At 43.2% G+C, this 12,599-nt stretch overlaps 1 protein-coding gene across 11 annotated transcripts in view; it reads left to right on the forward strand.

Annotated features, from left to right (window-relative positions):
• The window catches only part of LOC118125305 (cytoplasmic dynein 1 intermediate chain 1), a 56,405-nt gene that overhangs the window by 24,723 nt on the left and 19,083 nt on the right, over positions 1 to 12,599 (forward strand). For all 11 annotated transcript variants that reach the window (XM_035183767.2, XM_035183768.2, XM_035183774.2 and 8 more), the window contains 3 exons: positions 1,313 to 1,484; positions 2,743 to 2,842; positions 3,312 to 3,437. In XM_035183767.2, the coding sequence (XP_035039658.2) occupies positions 1,313 to 1,484; positions 2,743 to 2,842; positions 3,312 to 3,437 (398 nt within the window). The remainder of the gene's footprint in view (positions 1 to 1,312; positions 1,485 to 2,742; positions 2,843 to 3,311; positions 3,438 to 12,599) is intronic.

Raw genomic sequence — 12,599 nt, forward strand, 5'->3', positions numbered from 1 at the left:
TGTTGCGCCGGGGGTTAAGACGGGGCCAGCATATCAGCTCCGTGGCATGTGAGGGTCAGCGCTGATTAAAAACCTGTCACTTGACCACTCCCCCCAACTGCACTTCAAAGTGGAGAGGAAAAGAAAGAGCGTGTGTGTGTGTATAAATATGCGTATGTGGAGGGTTCATGTGGTAAATAATAAAGACAGAGTTGAGTGATGATAGATATATTCATATTCAGCCACACAAACACATCCGTGACTCTGTCTGAATCACACACACACGCACACGCACACACACACACAGTGATGTATATACACACATTCACTCATAAACACACAGTCATCCATCTCCTCTCCATCCGGGCCTATTAGAAGGTCTGGCCTTTGATCTCTGCCACTCGATTCACTGGGTCTTTTCTGACAACTCGTAAGAAATACAAAGGGATGGGGGGGATCAAAGTCAAGAGGCAGGGTAAAGGTCAAAATATGTGTGTGTCTGTGCATGTTTGTGTGTGTAAAAAAAGATTCCGTGTGCGCTTGGGGACAGTGACTTCAAAAAGGGGACGGCGTGCTGTGCAGCCATTACGTTCAAAGGGAGGCGGGTCGCTCAGAGGGCTTTGTTTTTCTCTTGTTTATGAAGTTCTTACTGTTGTTTTTTATTAGGAAAGGTGCATTAGGAACTGTTTGTAGTTTATTATGTCCTGGACGTGATTCTGGTTTTGATAGAGATGAAGTGAATGTTAATCTGACATCAGGGACGGAGGAAATACTGTGTGACAGTACTGCATCTGTGGGCTTGTAAATGATCATATAAGGGTAGTTTTCAGTAGGATGTTTGTCCTATTACAGTTAGAAGCAGACGGTAACACAGTCCAGAGTCTGTTTAATTATTAAACTTTATATGTAGTGGTTCATTTTTTGGGAATGCCTAGAAATGATGTGATACCTTGTAACTTCGTGAAATATATGAAATTTAGGAAACAGAAAAGCTAATTATTAAAAAAACAACTCAAAATTGGATATTTAAAAAAAGAAGCAATCACAGGCATTGTTATTTTTGAATTAATATTGTCATGACAGTGCTTTACATAGGCTCTTCCACAAAAGAGGAAACCTGGTGATATACTGAAATAACAATAAGTTGAGCTAAGACAGGTCAATTGTTAAGTTAGTAAAACAAAAAATGTATCTACCAATATTTTGGTGATTTTTTAAACTTTTAGATGTATTGATTTTAAACTAAGGGGAAAGATTTAAGTTTTCTCTCTGTATCTTATTAATATAAATCCCTCACATGCTCATGCGTTCATGTTCATCTTCCCTCCATCAGGCACATTTTCGGTGCTGAGGGAGCTGACAGAGGAAGAGCGGCAGCAGATCCTTCACTCCTCTGAGTTTCAGAGTTTCTTTGACTGCAGCATCCGAGTGATGGAGAGAGCTCTGGCCGAAGACAGCGACATCTTCTTTGACTACAGCGGCCGAGACCCGGAGGACAAAGAGGGGTGAGGAGGCGGGGAGGAGGAGGCGGGAGGGGACAGGAGGAGGGAGGATGTGTTTGGATGTGTAAGCACATGTGAGTGTTTACTCGCATGCTGCGAACTGAGAAAATGCACTGAGACTGACTCATGCCCACTGTTTCACTCCAGGGGCCTCGAGGCTCCTTTGTTCTTCAAAATGAATGTCTTCTTGCTGATGTCACACTCTCCGGGGGTTAAAACCTCCTGTGAACTGACAACCATCACATCCTGAAGAGCATTGTCCTCTTGCCATCCGAAGGGTTGTCTCCATGTTATCCATGTGGCGGTTGAAGTTGTGAGTCATAAGTGCAAAGCTGGTTCAGTATCCACAGAAGAAGGCTTTTTTTACTTACTTACCTCAACCTTGACCGCTGCAGCCACAGAGAAGCATCAAGCCTGTGGTCAAATAGAGATTATGTCTAAAACAGGCCATGACCCAGCGCTTAACTTCAGTGCCCTTCTTTTCTTTTTTTTCTTTCTTCTTTTCTGGTAACTTCTCCCTTTCTGGGGTGCCACACAAAAACTGCGGTGGTAGTGGTACTACTACTACTGTGACCACTGACACAGAACTCTTTACTTTTCAAGTTAACACATATGTTTAGGTTCCACACTAGTGATACAAATCCAGTCAGAAAACTCAGTTCCTCAGAGCAGATTCTACTTTTCTGAAACATGCAATTTGTTGTGCTGAAAGGAAAGACATTTTTAAAGAGGTATTTAAGCAAATTAGTAATCCATGTTTATAAAGTTGGGAGACTCACAAGGGACAGATGAAAAAAGAATGGACAAAATCAGCAGTAGAAGTCAAAAAGCTACTTCAGCAACAACAGTATACAGGCTGAGAAGTTCTTGCTGAGTAAACTGAACTTGATGTGTAAAATGTGTGGAGTGTCCCTTTAAAATAAGTTTCTAGTTCCAGTCTTTTGTAAAAAAAGTAAAATAATGTCATAGTATGATTTGTAATTCCTTAAGGTTTACTGCTGGCTAATCTAAGGGAGCACCGCTAAAGGTTTTGATCCCTGAGATCCCTGAAACTGAAAAAAGTTGATCCTGCTTATTTACCGTGTCACGTAGATTAAAGCCGTGATCACAAAAGACCACCACTGACTGAAGATCTTTTTTCTAGGCAGATAACTATGTACATACTTTGACAAGTGTCTGTTGTGGGACTAGAACAAATCTGTTTTCTCCAGGTCTGCTCAAGAAGTAACCTTTGACCCTTTTCTCTGCTCTCTGCCTCCAGAGACTCTGGCAGTGGCTCCAGTCTCTCTTTCAGTCGACTCTTCTACGATGAACACTGGTCGAAACATCGCGTCGTCACCTGTCTCGACTGGTCCCCTCAGGTAAAGCCTGCAGCCTTTTGTGCGTTACTTTGAATCCTAGACTGTAAATAAAGATGGACGACATGACGGCGCCACTGAGGTGAGGACAAATCATCTCGAACACCCCCTGGTGGCTGGCTGCAGTATAGATCCCAAACCCTGGCTCCTCCATGGTAACAATGTTAGAGTACTTGGTTTTAATCAGTTATTTGATCCTATAAAACATGGTGAGATGTCATGATTGACAGCTGAGACTGACTCGCGATTGCCTGAGCACATGTAACGGTGGGAATCTGATACCACAGCTTCACGCTATGATCACCAGACACACATCGTCCATCTTTGTTTACAGTATAAGTGTAACTCTACCACGATGTAAAAGCAGACAAGCAAGTTTAAAATCTCTGAAACTGAGGAGAATGGGAGCAGCTCTATCATGAACTTGTTTGCATTTATTAACATCCACCTCTTTCTTTTGTCTCTCCCTCAGTATCCAGAGTTGATGGTTGCCTCCTACAACAATAATGAAGATGCTCCTCATGAACCAGACGGTGTTGCCCTGGTGTGGAACATCAAATTTAAGAAATCCACACCTGAGTACATCTTTCACTGTCAGGTACTTATCCAACTTCCCTCACATTTCCAATTTCTGTATAATTTAACGGGAATGGCCTGTTTCTGTGAGCAGGAAGTTTGCCATTTTTGTCCCTTTAGATGTGGTGAATTGTGAGAATGTAACTGCCACAGAGCTTCAGTACATGGAACAAAGCGTCCAGTAATCTACAGCTCTCCTTCTCTTTTCTGCTCTATAATGGCAGAACCTTTGTGAGTGAAAATAATGCACGAAAAAAGCGGAAATCCTCCACATGCATTAATTTGACCCTCCTAGATTGGATTATTTCTGATCACTGCCTCTGGAGACCAGTTGTAATGGAAGAAACTGAGGTTTTGGTGGGAAACAAACTCATTGACAAGTGTGACGCAAATAGTAAGTGACACTTCGAAAACGGCAGAAGGAAGGAGGGAGAGAGGGGGAGAGAGAGGATTGAAGGACTGGGTGTGAGGGCTCCACCGCTCCCAGGAGACAGGCGAGGCCCTATAGAGACGTCTTGGTAGTAAAATGATGTGGCCTACCGCTTCCTAATCCGAGGCTGCCACATGTGTGTGTGTGTGTGTGTGTGTGTGAGCCCACCCACATTGATGCTGCATCTAATGTCAGAAGTGCTGCTTCCCAAAAAAGTGAACTTCATGCAAACCACCATAGATATGAAAATACACCTGTAGTCGTATAAATGTCACAAGCAATTTGATCACCGTAGCGGCGTCAGACATTCACCCACATACTCGCACATTCAAGCTTCGTTCACACAGAGGAAGTAGATTTCTTCTCTTTTTTTCTTAAATGCACAGAGAACCACATATTCCTGCAGACCACACGCTGCGTGCAAATATTTCGATCTAAAGCTCGCCATACAAATACAGCTCCATAATGGATTTTTAAAGGCCTCCATTCTTTCACTGCACCATAATTTATGCTGCTGCTGAAATCCATGTGGTCTCGGGTATATATTACAGCCATGTATCTTGTAGCTGAAGGATTCAGTAGTTTTTCCATGTGGTTGTCTGACAGAATCTGTGCAGTAAAATCTGACTTTATTAACAGTTTCTGAGCATGCTGATATGTGAACTGTCAGTGTTAAAGCAGCTGATAAAATGCTCATCAATAAAGTGGGGCTTCAAATGTATACAAGTGTTAGTGCACATACACTGATGAGAGGATGATGGATGACATTTCATTTTGTAACAGAATGGCGCATTGTCGTTGTAGTTTGTTTTGAAGTCCTGACACACACAAACCACCTCTATACGAACACAGTCGATTTTGTTCCAAGTGAGTGTTTACTGGAAGGTTGTGCGTCGGATGAATTGATATCAGATGGAGAAACGAAAGAAGAAAGACTGAAAGAAAACAGAAACACTCAAGTGCCCCGCTTTCCCACCCAAACATGTTAGTCAGCGAGTTAGTGCGGCCTGGGAATGTGCCACGGTCTTTTCACGAAGGGAGAAAGAGAAGTAAACGACAGAAAAACAGGAACATAAAAAAGAAAAGACGTTGAGAGCCGGCTGCGAAAAGACAAGGGGTAAACAGACGAGGATAAGATGTGGATAAGATAATGAGATGTGAAAAGAGAAAGAGGAGGTTGCATGTCATTGGGCATCAGCCCCGCCTCCTCCTGTCGCTGCTGGACTTGGATGAAAGGAACGTAGGAGTGGTTAGATGAGAGGAGAGAGGACTTTCCTTTGCAAACAGAGTTGCGGCTCTCTAGTTAGCCGCAGATCAAATGGCTCTTAATGTGCGAGCATGTTCTAACTTTTAAAGTTTTGGGGGACGCTGGGGGGCCTCTTCCTCTACTGTCTATTTTTATTTTCACCCACCACCTCCCATCCTTATCTACACTTGCTGTAAATATGCAGTACATGCAAGTTGCATCCGCCACCGTGAAACCCACTGGTTTGTTAACTGACATTTTAAAGCTGAGTTTGGCATTTTTTGTCCAGCACCGTTTTGTTTTTTTGAAACCAGTAGTAACCATATTTGGAGGAGCGGTGGGTGGGCCTGACTGACATTCGACCTACACCTGCGACTTGCACCCATTGGACAGCACTAGCTGTCAATCAGACCACATCCATAGCCCAATGTATATCAAGCTTTATCGTCTTTTTCAGAGGTTCACAAACTTTTCAGCCCATGACCCCAAAAATATCCATGTTAGAGACTTACAACCCCCATTACACAAAAGAATCACTTGTTGCAGTGTTTCCTGACAGATTACGGTTAAAATATGCTATTTTGAATTGCTTATACATTGTGTTTGATTTCTGGAAATCATCATGTGACCCCCTTTCTGTGTCTCGCGACCCCTCAGGTGGTCCCAACCCCTAGTTTGGGAACCACTGGTCTATTTGACTCTAAAGAGGGCAGTAATTTACAAAATGAACATCATGCTGTATTGGAGAAGACTTCAACCTCGCGATTGAGACCATGAACTATATTATAGTTGTATACTATTTCTATAGAAACTGACAGGTTTCATATACAGTCTATGGGTACACGCATACAAACGTTTTCATGGGTTGGGTCGGTAGGCCCCAGGAGACCTTCTTAGTTTATCCAGACTTGCCCACAGAAGCAGCTTTCATCTGGTGGCTAGATAGGTACATGGGTTGACCACTGCATGAGTGTGCGCACGTGTTTGTGTGTGTATTGTGCACATGAGTAAAGACTGTGGTGTGTGTGTTTGAAAGAGAAAGGGAGTACAGATACAGAAGAATGATAGTGCTGGGCCGGTATTGGAGGGTTGGGGTTTGTGGTTGAGGTCTGGTTCAGCGGGGGCTTGATTGTATAAGGCTATGGCTTCTAGGAGGCTTCATGTTACAGACGGGGTTTTGGTGAGGTCAAGCTTCAGTATTTTCTTGACTGGGTGTTGGTGTGTTGTTGGCTGAATGGGCTCAGCAACTGTCATTGTTCCTTAACTTCACCAGGGTTTTAATGGTCTTGGTCAAACAGGAGACATTGTTCTTGTCGGGATGAGACGATCTTAGTTATTTTCAGTGTAGTTTTATTTGTTAGAGCAATTTCTGAATTTGTATTTTGACACAGAATAATGCAGATTAGATACTATGAGAGAATTGTTGTGTGTTTCCACTAGGCACTAGAAAATTATTTCTTAAAGAACAATTAGTAGCTTTTCACTTTCCCGAAGCGTCGTTCTTGACATGGTGGTGGAAAGTAAATCATTTAAAAACTGGCATTGGTTTGATTTTTTGGAGGAATGTCAGAGTCACTTTAGGCAAATGCAGTCTGGGAATTGTGCTCAAATATTTTTGGCATTCTGCCGTTGTGTTGTAACATTGCATTCTAATGCAATAATCAGGGAGACACCGCTTGACAAATCTAATTTCCATATGAAATAAACAGAAAATAAACAGAAAGTTCACAGCTAGGTATTAATTTTTGTCTTTCCTTTCTATTTAGCTCTTATTTATTTTTACTTTACACTTCTCTATCTTCTTTATCCAATTTCTAATTTAACTCCATAATTCTGCATGACACAAAATATTAAGTGTACTTTAAATGGTTATCTAACAGTGGTTTGCATTTATCCAGTTTTACCTACAGTAAAACCTATTTCATCAAGTTATAACATATCTTTTGAGGATGTTTTATTATTTGCTGGTTTATGCCATGAAATGAACCATAGAAATACAATGAGATATAGGGGCCCTAATGAATAAACTGTGTCTGATATTAAACAGTATCCAGTGTATGAAGACAGAATTTACAATCCCCTTAAGGGTTGGAGGCAGTTTCATGACCCTCACTTCAGGAGCCATTGATCTGTAATGTAGTGGAGGAAGTGTGTGATCCATCACTGAGTGGGTTGGGTTTGTACTTCAGTAAAGGGGCTACTGCTGCTGTGCCTTCCCCACATCACGGCCGTCCCGGCAGTTGAACCCATCATCGCCCCGTCCCAGTTGGGTCCAATCTTGTAACTTCACACCAGCCTCTCAAGTGGGCAAAGTCCGACCACATTAAAGGGCCTGTTTGACTTAAAACCTCTGCTGAAACCCCCAAACCACACGCCTCTCTGCAGCAACCCCTGCCGCTACTGTCATATCCCATTGGACTCAGTCATATTTGTATTAATATCTCGCTGCCGAGCGTCGCTCCAAAGGCCTTTGGCACTTTCAGAAAGGTTGAGTAAGAGAAGCGGAGCAGCCAGGGAGGAGAGGGAGTGAGTGGGAGAGAACAGACAGAGAGAGAGAGTATGAACGAGAAGCAGTTGCATTATTTACAAGCTTTATCCGAGATGGAACCCATGTGAAGCAGCATTGTGTCCAAAAGCTTAGCAGAGAAATCCTCCAAGTGCTCACTGAGCAGATGGTTAAGACTGTAAGACTGTATTTGATTTGTGGCATATGACACAGATGTAGCTACTGGTGAGGAACATTCAGGGCTCTATTTCTACAATCCTGTAAGTACATGGTCTCAAAGTCATGGAGCAAGTGCATTTTGCCTACAAGGTTTCATTGTCAGGTGCAATGTTTCAAAAGGTTTGTCATTCTCCTGATTATTCATTGGTGTTTTATCATAAAATGCAATAAACTAGAGTGTCATCCCCCATTCCTTTAAAAGCCAGGTGTGGTTGCACATTGGTGGATTGCTGTTATTGGCAGATTAGCCAGGTAGCAAGAAGCTTCTCTGCAGAGGAAACACTTCTGCTCATGTGCAAAGTGAAAGTGCACAAGCAAACCATCTCAAGCAACCATAGGATTCCAAACACACACGGTTGTGCACATTTTGCACACCAGCAATGTGCAGGCACATATTTCTATCTTGTTAATGTGTCCTTAAAATAACAGTGAAATCCTGCGTCACTGACTTCAGACCAGGTTTATATTTGTCAGTCGTGCTGCAGCTTTCTGCTGCCTCAACATAGCGATGTGCCAACAACATGCGCCTGACCACAACTCTCTCAAGACCCACACGCCCATGGGTACTCAGAGTGCCTTCGTATTTAACCATGTGGCTGCCGGATGGGACAATGACAACTGTGTATTTCAGAGACTAGCAAAGACTCTTGTGTTGAGCGTTGTGCGACTTTGCACCTTGTGTAAGATAGAGGCCGCAGAGTGTTGAATTTTGTCGTGAACTGGATTCATTTGTCCAACTTTTACTTTGCTGATTGACATCACTTTATGTGTAAATTGCCATGTAATGAAATAGAGAAACACAAACTTAATTGGTTATATCATGTATTAATAGGTTGCAGCACAAGCAGACAGTTCCTCCCAGGCTGCCATAGTTACAAGTGTCTGTACATCATGGGGTTGTTAGTGAGAAGAGCTTTGAAAAACTTCCCGAGAGACATAAATTACAAACTAAATTTGCTCTTGAAATATTCACTATGGAGAACTTTAGACTGTTTTCAAAAAAGTTCTTTTGAAAAAAATGGAATGATTAAGTTACTGAAACAGAATTTGTATCAGAGAAGAATTGAACAGAGATCTGGGTGGTTGAGTTGAACAAGCATTATATTTATAAAAATGAATCCAACATTAAAGCCGCAAACCAGCAAAAGTGAAAATATGAGCCGAGCAAACAAACAAGATATGGAAAGTAAAGGGAGAGGAGCTGCAGAAGGGAGAGAGGGAGAGAGCGAGAGAGGGAGAAAGGCCTGTTTGTGCTCCGAGAACCTCCTCCTCCTCGTGCTTTCACTCCGGCAAACCCTCATTCTTTGCTCGGTGAAATGGAGACTGGGCTTGGTATTTCTCTCTCCTTGCCAGAAACCGCAGAGTGACAAAATCTGTGGGGTGTCATAAACGAGCAAAGCCGGGGGGAGAGAGGGAGGAGAAAGGTGGTTGCCGGGGTGGGCCGAGGAGGGAGAAGGGATGCAAGAGAAAGACAGTGGGATCCATCTGGTCCTGATAAGGCGAGAGTGGAAAACACATGTGTGCGGTGAGAGCGAAGTGGGGGGAAGACGGGATGGAGCATGGATCTACTTTGGGACGATATACTGTCAGTTGTGCCCTATCAGCCCCCCCACCTCCCTCGCCTCCCCCCCTTTTTCTTCTCACCACAGCACTCCTCCTCCGTCTCTACCTTCCCGAGTCGACTCGAGCAACAGTTTGGTGCCCGAGGAAAAGAACGAGAGACAGAGAGGAGGAGGCAACAAAGGAGGGAGTGTTCCCCTCTCTCTTCGACTCTGTCATTCCTTCAAATCTCCCTAATCCCTCGCTGGGTGCCATCTTTCATCACTGCCTACCATGTGTGTATTATCCTCTACAGAACACTTCCCATTAATATAATAAGGGCTGCCAGAAGCACTTAGCCTTGTGAGCCTGTGTGAGATATGGTAGATGATACCTTGTGTGGGTGAGTTTCTCCCACACACACACACACAGCAGCAGCAGCAGACCTTGCCCGAGGAAAGAAATGAAACCCACTGTTCTGACTGCGAAAGTGTCTCCCCTGAAAACTTTCACAATTCATCTCGGGCCACATATACCAAAGTGACTGTCGCCGCCGCGTTTTCTTCCGGGAGCCGTCAACCCCCCCATCACCTCCACATCCTCTTCGTCTGGGCTGGCAGGAGATGACTTGGCAGGTGTCTGACCCGCGCTGCATGTGAGATGAGAACCATGCACAGAACCACTCTGCGTTTTTGGAAATGAAAAGTCGGGCTCAGTGGTGTGTCAGCCCCGATATGGAGATGCAATCATAGCGGGAGTAGCGCAGACAGGAGAGTTGTTGAGGTGTTATTTAGACAGATGTGGTGCGTGTATGACTGGTATGTCCAGGCTTATGAATGTGAAATGAAGAGGAGCTGCAGGGGAGAGGGAGGTGCGTATGTGGCTGCATCTGATTTGAGGGAAAAGTTCCACATCATGGGAAGTAGACTATTGTAAGATGCTCATATATACAGAGTTACATGAGAAGACCTGTGCCACTCCTGTGTCTGCTGCTCTACAGCTAACAACCAGCTACGTAGCTCTGTCCAAAACATTTGTGTTGTACCAGCTCCATGAACCAGTGGAGTGTCCACTGGCCTGTCAGCTGTTCAGGCTGTTACACATTTACTATACAGTCACGTAACTCTTGGCTAGGAAGTCCATCCATCCATCCATCCATCCATCCATCCATCCATCCATCCATCTTTCCATCCATCCATCCTTCCATCCTTCTGCCCATCTGTCCATCCATCCATCCATCCATCCTTCTGTCCTTCTGTCAATCCATCAATCCATCAGTCCTTCATTCATTCATTTAACACTCTTATTTCTTCTTTATTTTGGCAGTCTGTACGCTGCACTTTTTCTACACCATGTTGCGTTTTGTGTACGTCCTTATTGATTTTTGTTTTTTCTTTGAATCATTCAAAATGCAACACAGGCAAAGCGAGATGAAGAGCTTCTTCGTTTCTGGCACGTTCATGAGGTCCAACATGGCGCACTGGGAAACAAAACAAAGGCCGACTCTTCTACTGACAATGGGAAAGGAGTCAATCGTCTTTATTTAGAGGGTTTACCCAGGAGTAAAAAAACTGCATATACCTGCTAATTTCCATTGTAAAAGAGCTGTTAGTGTATTCAAACTATTCACTCAATTCTGATTGATATCCCTTACAAACACAATGGTTTATACCATTGTGTTTGCTCTCTGAAATTGCCTGTATTTGGGGCAATGATGGCTGGTGCCTCATGCATGAATGAATAAAAAGTCGAGGGAAAGACATGAACATAACCCGGCTTCCTATAATTCAGCTCTAAATTCAGTCCATAATTTCCTACATGACATCTAAACTGAGAACCCGTCAAACAGTTCCCCCAGAGCTTAACTCATAAACTTCCTCATAGTGCGGGACAAATTGATTATATTTCAGCGCCTAATGACATACAGTGGATTTAAGAGGTCTAACTCCAAAGCATATGTGCAGATTTGACATGTGATTAGAAGCATTTAGAGAGAATGGCTTTTATTCTGAGTCCAAGTCGTGGCTGGCAGGCGCCTCCAACTGCACGGTCGGGACAAAGTTGGGCTAATTTTCAGTAGCTCTCTCACTAAGCCTGACAGTACATGAGGGAATGATGGCGTAAACTGTGGTTTCTTAAAAAACGCGACTCAGAGTTTAGTCAGGATTTAAAGATGCACAGTGATAAGATCAGGGGTTAAACTAACATATGGAGCAAATAGAGGGGTCTCTTGATTCAGCTTATTTCTCATGTGACATGTTTAGGGTGAGAACCGGTGGAAATAATCGAGACGGTCCGGATGTTTTCTGTTTTTGTGTTTATATGCTTGTGGATTTGTATGTTTCCTATAAATCTTTGATGGTGTTAATGGTAAAAGTAGAGCCATGATAGATACAGGTTTCTGTTGTGAGTTTAAAGATAACAGTCTGTGATATTTAAAACTCAAAAAAAGAAATAGTCTCATGGTTACTATCACTTCAGGCAAACAGATCAGCCTTTACTGATCAGCATTGGTGATAAAATGCTCTTTCGAAAATAACTTTTCACGTGCCGGCTCCTGGCTACATCTATTTTGTCTGTTTGGAACAATCTGATTCACAGACTTAACTTAACCCAACAGAGAAACACAAACTGCCTGTCATAAGTGTGTAAGTGTGTGTGTGTGACGGGATGTTTAATTTATTATTCTTTGTCTGCTTTCCTGAGTCCAGTGTCCTCCAGGTTTAGTGTCTGCTTTCTGATGACTGATAAATGGTTTCAGCGGTGAGCTGTACCTAGTTAGTACTTCTGTTCATGTGGGTTTTTGTGAACTTGGATGACAGGGAGGGCAGGACTTGGGTTTTATTAGCCCACTGATGGAGTCTGGGGGAGCCGACCTCAGACAGGAGCCTGTCAGACGACCACAGAGGGCAAAGATCGTCCCAAAATTCGGAGATTTTCAAAGTCATCAGGTTCACTGCAGAGTCGACCACATGGATTTGAGTGTGTGAAGTTTTATTGTCTTTCAGTACTTCTTGGACTAGTCCCAAAATCAATAGGTCAGGATAGTTTATATTTATGTCCTTTTACACAGTTACAGTTGTGTGAGGTTCATAGATTATTTTAATACACTTAAAAGTGACTTTAATATACATATTCCATATAGAATACCCCGGAAAAGGCGACTATAGATCCAACAATTGTAGAAATTCCTGGTGAGACCATCAGATCTTGTGCACTAACACATGCTAATAAGCCCAAAAGG

The sequence above is a fragment of the Hippoglossus stenolepis genome, chromosome 17 (genome assembly GCF_022539355.2).
Source record: "Hippoglossus stenolepis isolate QCI-W04-F060 chromosome 17, HSTE1.2, whole genome shotgun sequence".
Classification (NCBI taxonomy): Eukaryota; Metazoa; Chordata; class Actinopteri; order Pleuronectiformes; family Pleuronectidae; genus Hippoglossus; species Hippoglossus stenolepis.